The sequence below is a fragment of the Mauremys reevesii genome, linkage group 5 (genome assembly GCF_016161935.1).
Source record: "Mauremys reevesii isolate NIE-2019 linkage group 5, ASM1616193v1, whole genome shotgun sequence".
NCBI lineage: Eukaryota > Metazoa > Chordata > Testudines > Geoemydidae > Mauremys > Mauremys reevesii.
In genome coordinates this window covers 19,925,891-19,948,359 of record NC_052627.1, presented here as the reverse complement: position 1 = coordinate 19,948,359, position 22,469 = coordinate 19,925,891, and the positions used below count along the sequence as shown (strand labels likewise).

At 40.2% G+C, this 22,469-nt stretch overlaps 1 protein-coding gene across 11 annotated transcripts in view; it reads right to left on the bottom strand.

The window, feature by feature from the left end:
* ARHGAP24 (Rho GTPase activating protein 24) overlaps positions 1–22,469 on the bottom strand; it is a 431,989-nt gene that overhangs the window by 179,465 nt on the left and 230,055 nt on the right. For 8 of the 11 annotated variants that reach the window (XM_039539650.1, XM_039539651.1, XM_039539652.1 and 5 more), the window contains one exon: positions 17,148–17,235. In XM_039539650.1, coding sequence (XP_039395584.1) covers positions 17,148–17,235 — 88 coding nt within the window. The other 3 variants (XM_039539655.1, XM_039539661.1, XM_039539657.1) reach the window with 3 other exon arrangements.

Sequence of the window (22,469 nt, the reverse complement as noted above, 5' to 3'; positions counted from 1 at the left end):
GCCTCTACTATCTCTTCTAAAAGAGAGCAGACTTGTGGGCTCAGTGCCAGCTTCTCCCCGCCAAGGTCGAGGACAATAACAAGCTCTGTGCTCTTGCAGCCAAGTCATGCCAAATGGTAGCAGATGGTGTCTTCCCCACAGACCCTGTAGTCATTGTGCTGCAGTTGGCAGACTGAAAAGATCACCCTCCCTCCCTGGGTAGTTTCCTTTCCCTCTGACACACAGCACACTGGCTCAGGGTCTCTCACATTTTCCATAATTATCCCTGAAAGAAGCCTTTAAAGAGCAGATTCTGACTCTGGCCTTTTAGCGGCACACAATCGGTGCATGGGCTGAAGTGCAGGCTGCTCCCATAAATGTGAAGTCTACAAAGCAGAACATGAAAAGAGAACATCAGCTACTGGTCTTCACTACCCGCCAGATCAGCGGGTAGCGATCAATCTATCGGGGATCGATTTATTGCGTCTAGTGTAGACGCGATAAATCGATCCCCGATTACTGTGCCGTCGACTCCGGAACTCCACCACGGCCGAGAGGTGGAAGCGAAGTCAATGGGGGAGCAGCAGCAGTCGACCCCGTGCCGTGAGGATGCGAGATAAGTCGATCTAAGATACATCGACTTCAGCTACACTATTCTCGTAGCAGAAGTTGCGTATCTTAGATCATTCCCCCCACTCCCAGTGTAGACCAGGGCGGTGTCTGGCTTGCTTCAACATACTCAGAGTTTCTTTCCTCCTCCCATGGAAAACATCATTCAGCTTTATGTACTATCAGGCCCTGGAAAAGCTCCTTGGAGGATTTTATTTTAAATCATCCCTGAAATTGCTCTTCAAAAACTTTACGGTTTTATTTTAAAGCTGTGTGCCTGATTATTATTATTTTTTGCAAGAAGATAAAACTTTTTTTTTAAAACAGGAAAAATTATGAATAACATGTATGTAAGGATGTGATGGATCTAAAATACTTCCCCAGCAGAGGGGAAAAGCCATTCAGGTTTTGTGACTACTTAAAGTGTACCAACTTATGCACTGGACATTCATTTTAATTAACAAAGATTGAAATCTCTGGGCTTAATATCACAAGCCCTTATGCAACATGGAGACAAGATACAAGAATATCCTCACCTGCACACAAATGCCTAGCAGGTGCACAGCCTGTAACTGCCCCATGCAGCACCAAGAATCACATAAGAGTGTTCACAAAGGCTTAATTTGAGAGAAATTCAGACATTTTTACATCAACATAACTTTCCTGAATGTCCTGTCAACAACCAAAAAAAGAGATTTTGAACCTGTGGTGCCTCTCACTCACCCTCTGATATGGAAATAAAAGTCCTTCATATAGTGCTGCTTCTGGCACTCTGGTACAAAGCTAGAAGGAACCCAGAGACTGCACCCCCAGGTTAGGAAATAAATTCAGACCAGGGTTACTTTCAGAATAATGCTTGGCTCTGACCATGATGAACAACAAATAGTTAAGGCTAAGATTTTATCATGTGCTTCTCACAGAGACTGAAGAAATAAAGGCAGGAGACCTCACCTGCTGACTCTTTCTTCACAGACAGCAGGGCCAGCTAGAAAGCTGCCACACACTGCACCCAGCCCACCCCCCAGGCCAGTCTCCTAGTAGCTGTGTGACCCTCAGCCTCCACAGGCAGGCAGGCAACACAAGGCATTAAGGCTAAGATTTTCAGGGAAAGGGGGTGAGGATGACAAATACAAATAATGAGAACCCAGTTGACACAGGAATGCTGGAGATGGGAGAGGAGAGACAGAGCTAGACTGCAGACTGAGCCGCACGGCTGGATGGAGGCCAGATAACTTTGGTACCTCCTGCAGTGTGATGCCCTAAGCAGCCAGCTATCAGGCCTATGCATAAGGTCACCACTATTAAGGTACCATAGTGCCAATACAATGACAAAATAGACTACAAACTAAACACAATCATTAAAAGTCATGAGGGGAATTTGAAGCCAACGTCTATTCCCACACCACTCATATACTAATGACCACCCCAAGATAACAAACTTTATCAAAGGTAAACCCTTTGGTTCACAAACACTGGATAAATAATCCATTGGTCCAAACTAGTCTAGTGGGTGCTGCCATCTTGAATATCCTTATTCCTGAATCCCGAGCATGACACATGCTAATTGGCACACTAATAGCATGTGTATTACCATTCCCTGAAGCACAGCACAAACTTCCTGGAGTGCTAAAAGGAAGAGCAGAGGATGCAACTCATGAGTTCTGGGATCTAGTCCCAGTTCTGCTACTGACTTACCATCTGATCTCATGCAACTCATTTAGCCTCACTTTCCTCCTGTATAAAATGGGATACCACTATTTACTCAATACGGCAGGTATTAGGCTTTTAATGAATTGTCAGTTATTAAACACTCAGGTTCTTGACTGAATGTTATATAATATTAAAAATCAAAGAATATTATTTTGAAGGACAGACAGACCTCAAAAGAGGGAGTCCCAGTAGGTAACCAGAGTATTTAGCTAGTTTGAGACATCTGTAGAAACTACAATTGCACACACTTTAACCTACAGCACTATTTGTTTGCTTAATATAAAAAAGTTTGATGAAATCTTGGTTAATTCATTTAGCAGCTGGAATCCGAAAGACTTAGACATGCAAATATAGAACTAGCAGACAAATTTTAATATGCATTAAAGCTGCACACACTGATTTGAATTAACCAGCCCCAAGTTCTGCAAAAAGATATAGTTAGTGTAGTAATAAATCACCATTATTATTAGTAACTGGGGCTTTTAAGAAAATATATTTACCAAAATCCCCAAATGACCTCCACCTCTGGTTCTCCCACTGCCTCCTATTTCATCTGAATATTTTTTTGGAATATAAACTCTGTAGTGAAGGGATTGTCTATATTGTGCATTATACGGTGCCAAGCATATTGCTGGCATGCAACAATACATAGTCATAATCACAAACAGACTATCCAGCAGAAAAGTGCCTCTGTTTATAACTTCATGGGTGTTCATGACCCTCACCACAAGAGGGCCATGGCTTAAGCTGAAAACAAAGATAGAATGCTAGTAACAAACAAATTACTGCACCACATACTTAACAGAGCATAATATACAGGTCACAGGAGCCCTGCCATGATGTATGTTTTTTTGAGGTGCCTAAGAGGAGATGCTCTTTCTTTACAAGTGATTCAGCTCGAGTACACTCACTGAACCAGCTCCCCTCTGGCTCCAGCACACACATGCTGTACATATCACAGATTGGGCTTCCTCTTCCTCAAAACTTAAAGCTGGCAATGACAAAAGAGAACCTGTCACACTCATTAACTCCAAGTTATGATGGAAAGGTTGCCACAGCAGCAAGGTCAGTACTTCATTCCAAACCTCATCCGCAGATCCTAGAGACTACAGCAGTATGGGCATTAGCAACACTCAGAATTAGATAGATTATAGCTATCGATTGTCCCTTCTTACCAACAGTTAGGCCAGGTCTATACTACAAACTTTTGCCAGCATAGCTATGTCACTCACAGGGTGAGGTATGATCCTTGAGCAACACAGCTGTTCTGGCAAAAGCCCTAGTATAGACAGTTACACCAACAAAAAACAAACAAAAAACACAGCTGTTGTTATTATTGTATTACATAGACCAGGACTCCATTGTTCTAGGTACTGTTCTAACACAGAACAAAATGATGTATTTTGCTCCGGAGAGGGCGGGGGACTGGAATAAGCTATACTAGCATGTAGAAGAGTAGACTTACAGCTGATGCACTCCCTCGTGGCTGAGCATGGCATAGCAGCTCTTTCCCATCTAGCACTCCCCAGCAATGTTTGCTCCAGTTCCATGGCCGTCGGCCTCTTTTTTGTGACTTGGGTTTCCAGACAGGTCATGTTTAGTTCCACCTCTGCTAGGGCAACAGAAAGTCCAACAAAAAACTCCCAAGGGTACAAACCCTCCATCCAAGCTGCTACCCTCAATTCTGGGTCCAGTGGTCTGTCTATCCTTTTTTCAGGGCTTCCAGGGGCTTCACTTGACCTTACCATTGACTGGTAGGGGAACCCAAGCCTGCCCTCTATGCTAGGTTCCAGTCCAGGGCCCCCCATGACAGGCAGCCAAGTTCATTCCACCAGACTCCTTGTTTCCACTTCCCTGGACTTCTTCCTACCAAGCCTTTCTCTGGGCTTTCTCCTTACCCTGCCAGAGCCCTCCTGTGCCTCCTTACAGGTCTCTTCACTCCTACTATCAGGAAACTAACTGCAGAGTACTTCCTCCTCTCCCTGCAGCCCCCTACCGCTCCAAACTTTCTTTGTTTAGAGCACCACACAGCCAGTCCCCAACTGGGTTTCATCATTAATTAGGCCTGGCCTACTCTCCAGTGCAACCAGGTGGGCTAACTGAGCTCTCTGACTGCTGTTAACCCTGCACAAGACAAAACACAGCATTGCCAGTATAAGCTGTGTCCATGGTAGGAGTGCTTTACTGGTATTGTTATACTGCCAAGGTGCTCCTAGTGTAGACCTAGCCTTAGGTTTGTTAATGTGCTACCCCAGCTCCATAATGTGACTCTAGCAAAATTCCTGCTTGGGCTTTTAAAGGTGCAGCAGTCATTCTCCTCAGAAGTCTTGTACAGCATCCAGCCATCAGATACTACAGCAAGTGTGCCATAGAAAAGACTATGAAGGAGCTGAACATATAAATGAATAGTGATAGTATTTACTTCTCCATTTAAAAAAAAATAGATCTGATTGTGGGTGTGACAGGAATATTCAAACGGTGGGGAAAAAAATAGAAATAGTAGTCATCTGCTTCTAAAATAATTGGCAGAGAATTATAAAATGAACATTTTGACCTTAGCTGTAGGTAACGGGATGTGTACCAGCAAAAAGCGTTAAAGAAGATACAGTTATAGGAAACTTTAAAGCAACTGTGCAGTACTCTATCCTGTGCAATGTTCTGTCATTTGGAAAAGCTGACTGAGAAGTACAAAGAATTATTTCAAAAGAAAGTACGAGAAAGCTATGAACATTCAGAGTTTATTGGTTTATTTTTCACATCTATTTAAATTAGACTCATAGCCGAGGAATGTTGCTTATTAAACAAACTCTTATTTTTCTAATTTATACAGAACATGTATTTTATATATAAGCCCCATCCCACCCCCATACACACACACAGAATTCAAATATGGTGTAGTTTTATTTATGTAAATTTGGGCACATTATTCATAAAAAAGTTATGCATGTGATCTTAAACAAGAGATGATAAAATTGTGATACCATAGTATTTTATATTCTGAATACACCATATATGTCACAGGAAAACTATTTTAGGAATGTTTTTAGATTTTTTTTTAAGTTATTGGACCTATTTTTGCGCCCTCTCCCTGTAAAGGCAAATGACTTAGTTACCATCAGGGCTCAGGAGCAACTGATATCCCTTAAAAATGAACTAAAATAGCTTGTCTATTTCTAAAACTACATTTTAAAAATCGGATATCTCAGGCCCTCTGTGACAGAAGTGAGTGCCAAGGTTCATCAGAAAGCTGGAATCTCTCAGTACTTTTAAGATCCAGTATCTAACTATGCAGGTTAATAGACTTTAGAGTTGTGACCACTGTATATATAAACACAGCTCTACTAGCCCATGGCTTAATTTTGCCAATCCTGGCACTCAAGCATGTGTGACATTGGAAGGGGGAAATTCCACACTTGGGACAGTAGGAGGAAATATTTCTGGGGCATTTTTAATCACATGGCTCTGATTTATCACATGGCAATCACCTCCACAAATATTCCTAATAGGTAATCTATTGATACATAGTAATTTCTGGAATACTGCTACCACAATATTTGATTTAACAGAGCACCATCTATCCAAGAAATGCAATGCACTGTACAACAGTATTATCACATCAATTTTTATAGATGAGGAAACCGAAGCACAGAGAATATAAGAGACTTGTACAAGGTCATACAAAGAATCACTGCTAATGCTGGGAAGAAAAGCAGGTTTCCTGAAAGCAGAGCCCTTCCTTAAGTCCTGAACAGCACATAGCTGCAATAAACACAACAAAATGGCTAAACCTGAGGCTCAGAGTACTGATCTGCAGGGATCAGCATCTGGAAATATCATAAACTTTGGTACAAGGGCAACACTGTGTGAACCAGAATTGTAACTACATTGTTTTCTTTTTTAAAATAAACCGTTATTTTCACTTGAACACTGGAGGAGGCAAGCTTAGTATGGGAATCGCAAATATTTACATGTCAAAATGACTTCTGGTCAAGATGGAAGAGAGTTCATTCACACTGAGACCTCGGCTTTAACCTTGTGAGAAACAAGCAGCAGAGTCTGCACTAGCTTCATTTTTTTGGCTCACTGACCCTACAGGGCTCTGGGAGCGCTGATCTCATTTTAAAAAGTGGCACTTTTGATTTGTTACACCATTTCCTTGGAAGAATTAAACTTACTCTGTGTGTGTGTGTGTGTTCGTGCACATAAAACAATAAAAATAAAGAGGTGCTCCATCTCCCAAATAAATAAGACATATTAACTCTGGTAATAAGTTGAACAGCAATGACTAGGAGAGTTGCAGTACAAGAATGGTAGTTGGGGCTTTGATACACTGTAACACTGAGAAAGTTTGCACTGAGATATCTGTATGCAATAAAGCTGGTATCCAGTTAATTAAACAGCCTCCTTGCTCAGTGCACTAGATATCACAGGCACAATTAGTTCACTTGGTAGTATCACCAATGCCCTTGAGGTTTTGCGCTCCTGACGACTAATGAAGAGGCACTGCTGGTTGTCAGTATGTACAGGGGGAGGCATTCATCTTTTTGGCAGCAGCAATTAAATCCACCAGGATCTCCTGCTTCATACCAGGCTGAGATAGGAATCAGTGTAGGGAATGAGTTCAAACAGCAGCCCATTTTAACACTTCGTCATCAGGTTTCATAGCATGCAGGGAAAGGAGTCGGTAACATGTTAAACATGCTTCAGCATCTGCAGTTATCCCAGGGTAAGGAGAACAGAATATTTGTAGAATGGTAAATGTGGCGAGAGTACAGAAATGCATTTTTGCACATTATATAAAGGTTTTCCTTTTCAACAGACCAGGGAAAGCTCTGTGTTTGCACAGAAGTGAGATTTCCTGCTTAAGACAAGAGAAGCCAGTTTGCTTATTGACCCACGTTCCCAACACTCCAGTAACATTTTGGGTAAGCTACCAACAGACCAGTAGTATGTGTGGATATCACTGCATCTGACATTGCAATTACTCATGAGAAGATTTAGCCAGGGAATTCCAGTCTCTGATTTCTCAGAAGAAGGGGGAGCCTCATGGAAAGAAAACAGCTTTTGTTCCAAACATCAGAGTTCAGAAACCCTCTCAAAATATCCCCTCTCGGATAAGTCACGCTGAGTTGCAGCAAGCACATTGCAATGTCTCACATATCCTGAAATCAACGGTCCCAGTTTGCGTGTCTCATTTTAGAACCAAACTCTAAGTTCCACCTCATCCTGCTGCTACATGACCTTTAGTATTGCAAATTAATAATGATAGAAGAGAAGAATCATGAAACAGAGGTTTCAGAAAATCTTGATGACTAAAGAAATGAATCTTGCACCTATGTTCTTCAGCTTAACTTTCTTGTATTTTGGGCTTCTTTCCCCAAACACTGAGCTCCATCAATGTAACTTAATAAATAAATTAAAAATCATAATGCTATGAATGGCTATTGCACATTCCATCTGAAGAGCTCCACTTTTTCCTCACACATTAATGAATGAAGCCATTCTGCTCTCCTGTAAAGGTAAGTACTATTGTCCCCATTTTACAGGTTGGCAAATTGTTGAAGAACAGACCAGTTAAATAATTTTATGTTAGTTGTCAGAGGCGTGAGGGCCATTGAGTGATGCAAAGTGATTCATTTATTCGGCAATAAACATTTTCTATAATCTCGGTTTCATGGCTTTTCTCTTCTGATGGGGATAAAACATTCTCAGATTTGTACAACTAAATTGTAAATTTGAGAACTTAGGGTGGAAAAAAAAGCCATAATAGCAAGTGCAAATCTTATTCTATTTGCTCTGTACTGTATCAGGTGCATGAAAACCCATGGCCAAATTTAGTGAGGACTTCAAAGGAAGCTAAACACTGCTTGTGCCAAGGGGAAAGAGGACCAGTTTCTGTGTCACTATTTAATACCTTTGCTTCACATACAGCAACTGCTTGTCTCCTGCCATTTCAAAAGTCATTTATAAATGCAGAAGTGATATTCTACTAAGTACAGATAGCAAAAGGGTGAGTGTGGCATGTACAGAGTTAGTAAAACTCACCTCAAGCCATTATGCAGATGGACCCAAGAACCCTAAAACAGACTTAAAAATAGAATGGTTTTTCCATGAAAAAGAGATTTTTAAAAGCAAGACAAAGATAGTTTTTTTTGCTTGTTTGTTTTTTGCTTTTTTTAAAAAAAAACAGAATTCTTAAGAGGAGTGGAAGTATAAAACATCAGTGGGAATAAGACAGTTTAATATCAACTTTTTTTAATACAAAGGAGATTAAGAAGAAAGGCAGTACACTACCTGAAATCCCATCTGGCGTTTTCCACCTGAACAAGGAATCTTTAGAAACCTTCACCAACCAGATGGTGTGCAATTTAAAAAAAAATAATAAAAGAAAGAGAGAGAAAGTCTAGGGGCACCTCCATCTATCCTGACTAATGAAAAAAATCATTTTGATAGATTTCAGAGTTCCAAGAATTAATCTTTCACACAATGGTAGAGATTTAATACCAGACCATGGGCTTTGGGGAACTGGTCCATGTACAAAGCCTGCACAAGTTTATAAAGTAAATTTAGCAATCTGATGGAGAATATTTCACACTGTACTGAGAAAAAGCAGCAGAATAGCCTCTTGCAGTAGCAAGGAGAGATTCAGACATGCCTGTAGGAGCAGCTGTCCAATCCTTGGAAAAATAATATAACACTACTTAGCATTTTTATAGCACCTTCCATATCAGTGTTTCAGAGTGCTTCCCAAACATTAATTAATAAAATATTACTACTTCCTCGTAAATTCTAATCTCCCATTTTACAGATGAGGCACTGAACGGGTTAAGTGACTTGCTCAAGGTCACAGTAAATCACCGTCAGACCCAAAATTAAAACCCAGGTCTTTAGACCCCTGGTCTTGTGCTCGAATCACTAGACAAGGTTTCCCAAAACATTCTATTGAAATAGCCCTGTACGCTGCAGCTGTAAGTTATGGTATTAGGGAGCAGTACTGCACTATTTTAAATTCTGTAGCACATCTTACATTTTGGTTTACATCCAATGAACCACTAAGAGAACTAATGTCTGTGTGGGATGATAAACACCATCACCAGAATAAAAATGTTTCCTCAATATGTGCATGGATAGGAGCAGTTTCCTGAAAATGCTCATCCGAACTATAATGGGGATTTGTGTGTTTTTCTTCCACAGTATGTTTTCTCCCAGAGTGCAGCCCTTAAGGTTTGACAGACTGCTCTTGAAAATACAGAAGTGAACAATCCTTTAGATAATCATCATTCATGCCTTCTACCATCTCCAGTTTTCACTGTGTGTTATGACCCCTGTGTTTACTGATGGATAGCAAGGCAGCCATGGCGCCTTGGGGACAGGAGATTAGCAGAAACCTATGTGCAGGAACAGGAACCTGGGTTGTAGCACTGGATGTAGAGATAAATAAATGTTGGTTCTCAAATATCTCAATTTCATACCAAACAAAATAAAGAAAATGCTGGCCAGTGGAGGCTCATGATTCCCCAGCCCTCCAAGGAAACAAAACGTGTAGGGGGAAGAATGTTGTTAATGAACGGCACACAATTATGATGGAACCAACTTCCCTGGGTGATGCACTTGAGTCTGAATCTCACAACCTTTATCGAGTGCTGCAAGACACATCTATTTCCACCAGCATTTCCCAGACATGCAGTACCAAATGACCCCTCATGTCAACCGCCAGTCACTTATTATTGTAAGGAACTGGCTTAAAAGGAAAAGGGAGGAGAAATCTACCTTTCAGAGGTAATTTTGATGCACTGATAATGTTGTGAAGTGCTCAGATATCTAAGGTGTTGTCTGTACTAGAATCACTTTCCTAAAATTTCCAATATCATAATAATGGCACTGGCCCTAATGGAATGAATGGGTAATCCACAAACCTCCTGGTTGTGGTGTTCTGTCCCATCTAGTGGCACCGAGACCACTTAGAGAGAGAGATAAAGTGAGTCTTCTCTACAGCCTTAGCTCATGCGGTAGAGGCTCATGCTTTAAGCTCCAGAGGCCACAGGTTCAATCCCACCTGCCGATGACCGGGGTCTGTTGGTGTTACAAATGCATTACTGGGCACAGCTTTTTAACAGCCATGTAGTCCAGAGTGGGATTTTTAAAATGCCAGCAGCTTCTCTACATTAGTGCTTCTGTTGTGGCTATCACTAGAAGGAGTTACACCATGGTAGCGATGCAGAGGAAATGTTAGGGAACAAATATAGTTCAGCCATGAGTTTAAGGCAGGTTGTGAAACAATGTTTGAAAAATGCTTTCAGGTCCTTGAATGAAAGGTGGTATAGAAGTGCAATGTAGTTAGTAGTAGTATTACTAAAAGGGGTTGCAGTTTCAGACAGTCCTTATTTTGGTTCACTTTCATTCAAATGATTTTGACATCACAGTTTCTTGTATACTAGCAAACTACAAAATCAAATACACTTGACTATGGTATGATGCTATCATTAAGTGATTCCTGAAGGAGAGAAAAGTTGATTATAAAGGTGAAAACTATATACCAGTACATTTCAGTTTAAACACAGTTTTAATAAAATATTAAGACCTAAGCTTTGAACAAGTAATCTTAGGGGTGTTAATTTGTCCAGTGGAATTTCACATGCATTTGGTCCTGCACTCATATTTTCTCAAAGTTCCCATTGACTTCAGTAGGACATCTACCTGGATAAGGACAGAGTAAAAACTGTGAAAGCTGTACAGAGACCTAAGGAGTTGGTCTATTATTTGCATTTACAGTACTGGACTTGTACCTTAAAGGTCCGGGGGGATGAGTGAATCATAAAGGAGCCATACAACTCACATTTTTGATGAATATAGTTCTTTAAATAAGTTCTCCTTCAGCTGTGCCTCCTCAGGAAACATGCATATAATATCATACGTACTCCATAGGGACACAAGTAACACATGAGTGGAATGCCTTCTCATAGTGAAATGCTAGAAAAGTGGTGAGCTGGCTTCCCAACACTTAGGCCAAACTGTGTAATCATTTAGTGCTGCCATAAAGCAGGACCACCAGTTGCAAGGTGAGGTTAACATAAATAACTGGGGACAGCGAGGGAAGAATAGTAGGCATTTCAAGTGATGGATGCAAGACCATGATTCAGTGAATAAGGAGGGAAGCACCACTCCTCCAAGACTATTTCCTTATCCTAACCAACATCAGCTCTTATTTGAGAGGCAGTGTGTCCTGGTGGGTAGAGCACTGGACTAGGACTCAAGACCTCAGTTCTATTTCCAGCTGTGCTACTAGCCTGCTGCGTGACTTTGGGCAAGTTACTTCACCTCTCAGTTTCCCCATCTGTAATATGAAGCTAACGATGCCTCCTTTGTACAGCACTTTGAAATCTACTGATGAAAAGCATGATAGAAGAACTGAATGTTTTATTATTTTAAAAAAACTTTAGCGCTAACAAGATACATAATGAAAATGAACAAACTCAATTATGTGACTTTCATCTGACTTCTCTGACTCCTTGGTCTGTATTACGTCTAATTTAAGGTCTGATCCTGCAAACACTTATTACCAAGCAAAAACCTACTCGAGGTAGTAGGCACTAAGCACTTTTTGTGACAAAAACTTTTATTCTGATATCTCTATGAAGTGACATGTTCACACCTATGGTTGTGTGTGTATATAAATAAAACAGTAAATCAAAATAAATGCCTTAAAGTAGATGTTCAAAGTACTGCAATCCAAAACATAAAACCTTACATAAATCACCACAACAGATCTGGCATCTTGTATTTTTTATGAGTCTAGCTATTTCAGTTCAATCCAAGAACTTACATTTTAATTTAATGCCTATTTGGGAACCATAACTGACAGCAAAACCCCAAAGAAGAGCTCTGTGTAACCTTGAAAGCTTGTCTCTCTCACCAACAGATGTTGGTCCAATAAAAGATATTACCTCATGCACCTGGTCTCTCTAATATCCTGAAACTGACATGGCTACAAGAACACTGCATACAGAAGTACCCAATGTTATTCCGAGGGTGAAAGGGACTGCAAAAAGGCTCAGAGAACTTTTCTATGATACAGGCATCCAACTGACTCCTGAGTAGAAAGGATCAGCACTTAAGCGGCCCATGGACCTTGTACAAGTCTCTCAGAGGACAATTTCACACTTTGGGTTTAAAAACATGCCAACACATGAACAGAATGTTTTTAAATGCAAATGGAATGAATATCTATTTTAATGACAGCATCAGGCACAAGACATTCTCCACAAATGCATTTCTTTCATTCACCTTCAGACATCGTCATGTTCTGAGAATTATAATTTCATATGATCACCCAACTCCCACTTGCATTCCCAAAATTGTTTGCATGTATTAACACACACACAAGTTTTAGTTCTGCCCACAGATCTGGTAGACAAAAAGAAGATTGTCACTGCTGTCTTGGTATTATAAATAAAATTACTTGAATTTGTAATGCACATGGAAAGGGAATAACATCAAGCTAACACTGCGAATTTCAGTGCTGTATCATGTAACACAATGTTCAGTAAAATAAAAAAAAAATCAGTCTATCCAACTAGATATTTTTGCTATGAAGCTATTTTCATGTATGAAAGTTATCGGGAGGAAAACACGGGCTTGACTACAATATATTTTTCCTCTGTTATACCCCATGAGTTCTATTCTTTTTCCAGCCTGCTACAAAACTGGCTTTATTATGAGTCACTAAGAGGATGGAGTCAACAAATAGCTCAGTTTCAGAACACTGGAGACTGAGAATTGTCAGTGAATGCTCTCTCTAAGCAGTGGTTCTGACTGAACAGCAGTAATAATGTTAACTCTGTTTGCTTATTGCCCCTCAGATGATATTTCTAAAAACTCTACAATCTTTTCAGATTGTGTGTTTCACTTTCAAAGTTGCCTACTATTCCTTTTAATCCTGATTTTAATTTGGGCTCTAAAAGACCAAATACATGGTACAAAGTGTGTGGGTTCAACTTCCAGAAGGCAATATTTTAGGATTTGCATCAGAAATAGCGCTGAAGTGTGGAGTAACTGCAACTGCATATTTATTGAAGGAAAAGAGCAGTATACTAAGGCCACTTGAACACTATAATACAAATTATAGTGGTCATCACTAAGGTCAGTAATAATCCACAGCAATCATACAATGGTATCTGAAGCACCATAGTTTTTCCCCCTACTTGAAACAGGAAATAACTGTGGCAACTATGTGGAGTCTATTGGCCAATTTCAACTTTTTAGTGGCAACCATTGTATGCTATCAAGGAAAACATATCACCGTGCAGTATGAGTGACTTATAATTGAACAGGGGGAACTTGAAAGTTTATAATTAATCAAACACATTAAAATTAGATGATACAGGTATATGGGGGTGGGGAAGCAATGGGCAGTGTTAATTAAAGACAATCTTGAACAATTGATTTTTCTCCTCACGTACGGTTTCTGTTTTAAGGTTTTGGTTTTGTCTCCATTTCTGATGCTGCACAAACCTATAAAAAAGAATATTTAAACTGCTGAAGATTTCAGTTCAGTCAGTAATTTTTCAATCCTGAAATCTGATTATGAAGCCTAAAAATAATTATAAGATATATTAATATAGTCACTTGTATACCTGGTTAATATGAATGTAATTTTTCTATGGACATTGTGCTCTGAGATCAAACTTAAAAACAGAACATTAAGTAAAAAAATTCTGTCTACAGAGTCACTGATATGAGCATGTGGCTACGCGATATGTGCAAATATTGGTAGAATAATTACCCCATTTCCTTTTTCAGTTTTAGTCAAATGTGATGAAGTAGGAAACATGTTTTCAAATGCTGTATGTCAGATGGCATTACCATATGTATATTCACTTCACTCATTGGACATCATAAAGATTATGAAACTCAATCTTTTCTATACTTGTTGTTTGTCTTGTAGCTTCTATACATAAACATCAACAGCAAAATGTCCTAATTTGGTTATCCAATCCCATACTTAGCCAGCTAAAAAAACTGCCTGATTTTCCAAGAGGATGCGCATTTACAGCTTCCATTGAAGGCACCCAAGTTTGCCAAGTTTGGCCCAGCTGCTTTTTGTTTTCTTAGCTGTAGAAAAAGATAGTACAATGAAATTGTACTTTGAGAACTCACGCGACAGATTGCTTTCTATGTTAGCACTGCCTGTTAGTTATGTGATGGCAGGCATTCTGATTACGAGCTACATTGCTCAGAGCTTTGTAACGCAGCCATGAAAGTTCATTCTAAGCTGAAACTTGGCATGTAAGATCTCAGCCTGGAAGTAAATAATTTTTTTGCCAATGTTTCTGAAATCAGCAAGGAATTTTCAAACCATAGGAGAGGAACATTTTTTTAAATTGTTAGCTAAAGCATCGTGGTGCTCTGATGATAAACTCAGGATGAAACATGACATTTTTGTAGGCTGTCTATAATACAAATAATAAAATAAATAATAATAATAATATTACGAAACTATTAAGTGACTGTATTGCTGTGGGTTTTTTAGAGGAAAAAGAGCCAGATCAGTACCTCTTTCATTAAAAGTGGTCAGTGTCACAGAGCCCAAATCAGCAAAGGAATCATCTCTAATACTAATTCAAAGCCTTCACATCTGGAACATGGTTCCATAGTGCAAATTCTATACAGCAAAAAGCCAAACAATAAACAAGAAAGTTTAATAGGGAGAACTAGATACAAGTTTATTGCAGTTATTTTCCCTCAGGGAAACTAATAAAAAAAATGCATCTGACTAACCTTTCCGCAGTTCAGCTGCGTCAATTAACATTAGTCATAGATTCCTTCACTGGCCAGCTGAGCAGTGGCCTACAGCTGTCCCTACTGTTTTACAAAAGTGTTTTTGAGCCTACAGTTCCTTACATTTCAAATGTGGGGAAGAAAACATCCCACTGCCTTTGTGCCAAAGCTACATCAGACACCAAAAAGGCCCTAGAGCCAGAGTGTGTTAATGGGCAGATTTAAGTGAAATAGGAGTCACAACATTCAGAGCACTAGCTTCAGCAAAGCCTCTTTACCAAGTTGTGCATACATGGTGTGATGGCAAGGGAGGCATCAGAGCCAGGGTAAGTTGTGGATCACCTGATTTAGCACTTCCTCTCGATAGCATCTTCCAGTGGAGCTTGCAGTGGGAATTAAAGCTGCTTCCCTCCAGCAGAAACTTCAGGGAGGACATACAGCAACAATAATAAATTACTTCTCATCATCTCCTCCTCACGTGCTACTTACTTGTCCCCTCCTTGTACCATTGCTGTAGTATGAGTGCTTCCATGTATTTTAAAATAGCAACCATCACTACCATCACTTCAACCTATCTTTCCCGGTCACCCTTGCCAGCCTGTAGAAAAAGATTCTTCATTTATAATAGAACTCATTGAAAAAAAGATGACAATTTTCAGGAGAAAGTTTTTCCCTTAAATTTTCAGTTTTTCAATTAAAATTAGATTTTTGGGGCTTTTGAAATCTATCTTCAATAATTTTTCCTTAAACAGAGACTTTTGAGGGTTTTGTTTTCCTGTTTTACCAAAAAAAAATAATTAAAACTGTCCTTTATAATGTTTGGTTCATTTTTCAATGAATAATTGCTTATCAGTTGAAGCTGGTAAAAAAAAAAGTCTAATGTTTTATGTTAGTTTTCTAGTAGATCTTTTAGTAGATGTTAGTATATGTTAGTTTTCTAGTAGATCTTTTAGAAAAAAAATCCAATCTTCATTTAAAAATCATCAGTAATGAAGAGTCCACCAGCACCCTTGGTAAATTGTTCCAGTGATTAATTGCTCTCACTGTTAAAAATTCATGCCTTATTTTCTTCTGAATTTATCTAGTTTCAGCTTCCAGCCATTGGATAGCATTAGACTGAAATGCCCATTATTAAATATGTATTCCCCATGTAAATACTTATAGGCTGTAATCAAGTCACCCCTTAACCTTATCTGTGTTAAAGCTAAATAGATTGAACTCTTTGAGTCTACCAAGATGAGTTATGGCCTGAGCTGCTTCTGTGCTAAAAAGCTTTCAATTTTTGCATGTTCTGTTCCACCAGGCATTCTGGGGCACATTAAACTCAGGCGTCATAAGAATTCAAAGTGAAGGTACTTGAGCTTAGTTCAGATACATTTAGACCTCACAACAACAACAACAACTTTTTTTTTGTAAAGTGTGGAGGGGGAGTGAGTTGGAAGCCATGGAAAGGGATAACAGAGGGAAAATGGCAAGTTGCATCTAGTAAATAGCAGGATGACTAGGGTTTGGGAAGGCAGAAAGGCCAGCCAGCTCATGGGTGGAGTGAACAGTAGCACTCAATGACCAAGGAGGTGCTCCTTTACCAAACCACCCTCAACTTTTTTTTAAAAGGGCCAGAACAGTTTCAAAATAATGGTCCTTAATTGTGTAAGAGCAGGTTCATGCATCCCTAGTCACAATGAAGGATCCTTAATACTGTTAGCCATGCTAGCATACGGCACTACACCAAACCGGCTGTTAAATCATTTTGCATTTATGGTACCACAGAATGCTCTACCTCACTTTGTAACATTCAATGTCACAAAAGCATTGTCCATTACACACAGTGCCCAGAGCCTGACTGCAGAACAATTGTACTGTATATTGACAAAGAAGAAATCATGATTTTCCTTCGCAGCCCAGGGGTGAATGAATATATGAAAGACAACATCATTAGCAAAATTAACCAATTTTTCTCTTGTGTAGAAACATTAATCATCTTCTGCCTCTGTTCAGGCTGAATAAAACTGGTCATTAGTCAATAGGAACAAAATTTTCAAGACATTTTCATGGGGAATAGAATATTGTACCTGGAATAACTTCAAAGAGGAACTTCCCTGGGCTTTCTTCATTGCCAGGATGCTCAATTACTCGGTTTCCAGGCAGGAAAATGGCACCCTAAAAATCAACAAACAGGATCAGAACTGTTGTCTTGCTCTTACAAATTATTGTTTTTTCTCTCAAACTTTGGTATATGAAAATTGTTAAAGAAGGCATCAGTAAATGTCTGGGAACCTGGCTAGGTAAGGGGAGGGGTCAGCCAAGCTAACTGCTGGTGCCTCCTTGTGATGGATGTTCAGTGCAGGTACTCCCATAGGGAATGGATACAGTGATCAGATAAAATGGATTGGTACAGGATTAAAAGGAGGCATTCTTTAAAGGACCCGAGAAAGGGGGTTAGGGGTTCCTATGACTGGTACAGCGAGGAGTTAAACCTCCCTTCCTTTGCGGGCTCCCCTTTAGCCCTGGCATGGGATGGGGCGGGGGATGTGGCTGGGTCCCAGCAGTGGGTTGGCTGAGACCAGGATGGGGAAGGTAGCAGCTCCAAGTATACGGAAAGGGGAATGGAACTACCAGCACTGTACCGATTATCTGCCACATACTCCCAGATATTTAAGAATAAAGTTGTGACCTAATTAAAACTGCAATTGGGGGTTCTTCCAGCATGACCAAACAATTATACGAACATAGAAACTTCAGCCAGCTGAACCATGAACAACCGCCTGAACGGAACTCAATATATAAAGCCCTGGATTCTCCATGGTAATCTGAAACTGAACTCTGCAGGATCTCTGGATTCTGCAACACTCTGGTATTGCAGTTTGGAGATTTTGCAGCATATTTAAATTAAAATCTGGATTTAAAAAAATATTTTAATATGAACAATTGTGATTTCTCCCGTGATTTCTCTTATATGAAATTCAAAATCACTTTCTAACGTTCCCATATTTTCTGTTTTTAATACACTGGCAGTTTTTGGATTGACAACCCATAACTGCATCATAGGGGGGTCGCTGAAAGTTTGGGCAGCTGTGCAGGGGACAATTAGGCATAAGGCACACTGGAAGGTCTGAGAGGCAGTTGTAGATTGTGAGATAATCTCAATAGTTAGATGTTACTTCTAAAATCATCAGAATAATTAACAATGTTGAATTTAAATTTATCAATAGAGATAAGATCCCATGCAGATGAATGGGAAAGTTCATGCCTCTTAGAGCTATTGCATCACTTTCTGCAAACAGAGCAGGAAAACACTATTAATTACACACACTTCACATTTTTAAATTGATCTTCATATCCATTAGAGCTAGAAACATTTTAAAAAATGAAAGAAAACTTTGATTCTAGAGCACAATTCTGTAACAAATGGTGGGAAAGGATTGGGTTTCACAGCACTTTCTGCACGTACATTTCTCTGCTCTCCACCTCCCTCTTCCATCCTGACCAATAACTAATCACTCTCTTCTTGTTCCTCCCCTTTCTGGGGAATCCTTTGCATCCTGTCTTCCCATCCTGGCCACTTCAGCTACATAATGGGGACAATCTCTGTGACATATGCTGAAAATCTTTATTACATAATTAATACCCTTCAGGTAGTGTCTGGGATTTTAAACTAAATATTCAACCCAAAAAGGTTATCAAAATCAGTCTCCTGTTTACCTTGATATCACAATATTAAAAACAGTTTGTGAAACCACCATTGAGATCTTTTCCCTTGACACCTATATCTGACAGCTACATCATTCCTTCCTATGAGACTTCTTTTTTTCCATTTTTATATGGTGTCATATCCTCCCAAGCTTCCAGACAAGTCACAATTAAACTATGATGAGTCGGACATCAGGGGTAAATTTTCAGAGCAGTATGAAGAGAATTAGATGAATAATCTCCATTAATGGGAGATACATGCCTAATTCCCAATACTCTACAATTGCTACAGCAGGGTATGGCCGTATCCTCAAAGTAAATGAGAGGTGACTTATGTAATTCACACATCTAAATAATTGGAGTCCCTTTTCCATTGTTCACAATTGAAGAAAACAACTGAGAATCACAGTGACTGTCATGAAGTCAACTGCATGATTATATTATATACACATGCACAAACACTGCAGAGTCTACAATTTAACATCTGGGGTGAAACAGACAGAGTAGAGCCAGGAAATATATAATTAGCCAAGATTCTCTCTTTAACATAATTGTGACTCTAACAAAGGAAACATAAGGAAATCATCCCAAGTTAACAGCCACCCTGCTGTTTTTAGATCACTTGCACACTGCATACCTTCACTAAGCGTGTGGGCTGAAAATCCTTCTGGAATTTTGACTGAAATAACAGAGTGCAAGTTTCTGCAGGATCCATGGCCACTCAGAGTTTTCCATTCATTATCATACCGCACACCATAGCCATACAGGCCTTCACTGATTCAATGGACTCAAGTCCTTCTGCTCCAAGAACACTGCAAGGTGTTGAACTCTCTCAACTCTCAATGAAGACAGTGGGAGATGAGTGAGCTCAGCACCTGTCAGGACTGTACTCAGCACCTCACCAAATTGAGCTCTAGAAGCACAAGTCTTTAATACACGATGCAAAGACTTTTTCAGCTGTAGTGGCACATTAGGATCAATCACATGAGCAGACCTAAATTTGTATTTAATAGGGACAGTGCTACACATACTTATTAGCCAGTGCATTATAAACAACAACAGTCCTAGTTGTAACAATTATTGCTTGACAGCAAATACTTTACTGTAATTAAGGTTGCACTAGTAGTCTGTCCCTTATCTCATTCACGCTACTCCTATAATGAGGTAACTGTATTTACATGGAATAAGTCTCAGGAGATCTGGGTTCAGTTCCTGGTTCAGCTACAGACTTCCTGTGTGGCACCGGGTAAATCACTTAATCTACCTTGTGTAGTAATATTTAATCTTAATACAAATCACTTACTACTACTTGTGTAATAATACTTCCTTTCTCCCACCTGTTGCCTGTCTTGTCTATTTAGATTGTAAACTCTTCAAGGCTGGGATTGGCTATAACGTGCTTGTCCAAATCCTCAATCTCATTCGGCATCTCTTAGCACTACTGGAACACAAACGACAATAAAGGTCCATGTAACTGGAAGGTTTGAGCAAATTCTGTTCCTTATGTTATGCTAGGATGAAAGAAATACAGCTCTTTGGCATATGAGTATCTAAAAAAATGATTCAACATTGCAATCTGAAACTTTCCACGTGGCAAGTCCTTACCATCTCTCAATCCGAGTCTATCTTTGAATTGGCTTGGAAAATAATTTGTTGGTAGTTCTTTTTGCTCAGAGATTTGGTAGCTCTTTCATGGCTTCATTACCCCTCCTCATCTGTTCATTTTCCTAACCACATTTTAAAAGATCAACCTAGTTATGCTTCTGGCAATTTTATAGCAAAAGTCAAACTTTTCTTGAGCTGCCCTGGATTGTTACTTAATCTTTGTTCTAAGGGCTGGCTATTAATGCTGAACATATTTGAACTCCAGTCTATCTCTAAAGGTCCTCGCAGAGCCCTACAAATGGTGTAGGACAGGGGTGGGCAAACTTTTTGGCCTGAGGGCCACATTGGGTTTCATAAATTGTATGGAGGCTGGTTAGGGGAGGGGGTCATGGCCCGGCCCCCACCTCCTATCTGCCCCCCACCCCGAGACTCATGCTCCATCCAAACCCCCCTGTTCCCTGACGGCCCCCCTGGGATCCCTGTTCCATCCACGCACCCCCGCTCCCTGTCCCCTGACCGCCCCCGGACCCCTGCCGCCCCATCCAACCCCTCCTCTCATTCCTGACGGCCCGCCCAGGACCCCTGCCCCCATTCAACCCCCTGTTCACCCCCCGACTGCCCCACCATCCACACCCCTGACCACCACCCAAACTCCCCTGCTCTCTATCCAATCCCCCCTGCTCCCTGCCCCCTCACTGCACTGCCTGGAGCACCAATGGCTGGCGGCACTACAGCCATGCCACCTGATTGGAGCCAGGCCATGCCACTGCTACCACGCAGCTCAGAGCACCGGGTCAGGCTGGGCTCTGCAGCTGCACTGCCCCAGGAGCTCACAGCCTCGTCGCCCAGAGCACTGCGCCAGCAGTAGAGCGAACTGAGGCTGTGGGGGAGGGGCGACAGCAGGGGAGGGGCCGGGGGCGAGCTTCTCAGGCCAGGAGCTCAGGGGCAGGGCAGGGTGGTCCTGTGGGCCGTATGTGGCCTGTGGGCCATAGTTTGCTCACCTCTGGTGTAGGGACATTTGATGGTCTTCACAATTTACACTAGATTTTTGCTCTCTAAATTAACTATGTAAATCCTTCATTCAGATTACATTATGCTCCTATTGACTGGTAATGTTCATCATTGTTTCCTAGGCCTCCAAAACGTGCAGGAAGTACCACCCACCACAGGATTAATTTTAAAAAGCTATTTTCTTTGCAGTTGCATGGAAACAGCATGCTCAAGTGGTAGTTCCAGGTTAATTTTTTGAAGGGGGCAATCGAGTATTTATTCAGTCATCTGAGCATGCAGATGCTAAACTAATTTTGTCCATGCATGTTTTAGGGCCAGAAAAATGCACGTGCAGGTGTTTACATAAAGTTGTATGTTCACTAAAGAAGGCCAAGTTGCACCTTGCTTGAAAAAACATCTTTTTTTGTATATACATATATATTTAGTCCTCTAAAACTCACTTTAAGACATATTTCCTTCTTTGATTTGAACATTCTGTCCTGCCCTTACTTTCACTCCAATCACCACCTTTTATTCCCCCCTCTCGTCTTTTTATTATTACTCTCAACACATTTCTTTGAAATGTCACTGTTATGATTTATTTTTAGCCCAAGTCTAGGAACTTGGCCAACCATAACCACATATTTGAGCTTCTCTTCTTCCAGGAATATCCCAGTACAGTGGAGTGGTGTATGTGTGAATGTGCGTACTCACAGAAATTACTCTCACTAGGTAAATCTTTCTACTTCATTTTTCCTACTCCTTTCCTTTTCCTGCTCTATTGTTGTTTAACTATATATTCCTTTTAGTTTTATAAATTCACTATTCATTTTTAAAACAGTGTAAATTTTTACTTTTTATCTCTGTTGAATTCAAGTACAAATAGTAGTGGAAAATAGAGGACATATCTCTAACCAAGCTCCACACCATAGTATCAGTGCACCCTGCATCTCCATAGCCATAGAAATTAAGCCACTAGAAAAAAAACCAACACTAATAAGCCACAGTTATCACAACCGAGATGGCCCATGACATGCCAATCACTAGTTGAAATCAGTGTTTTCAGTTATTAAAAACAAGACAAAAATTAGCAGTGATACAGTGTGGTA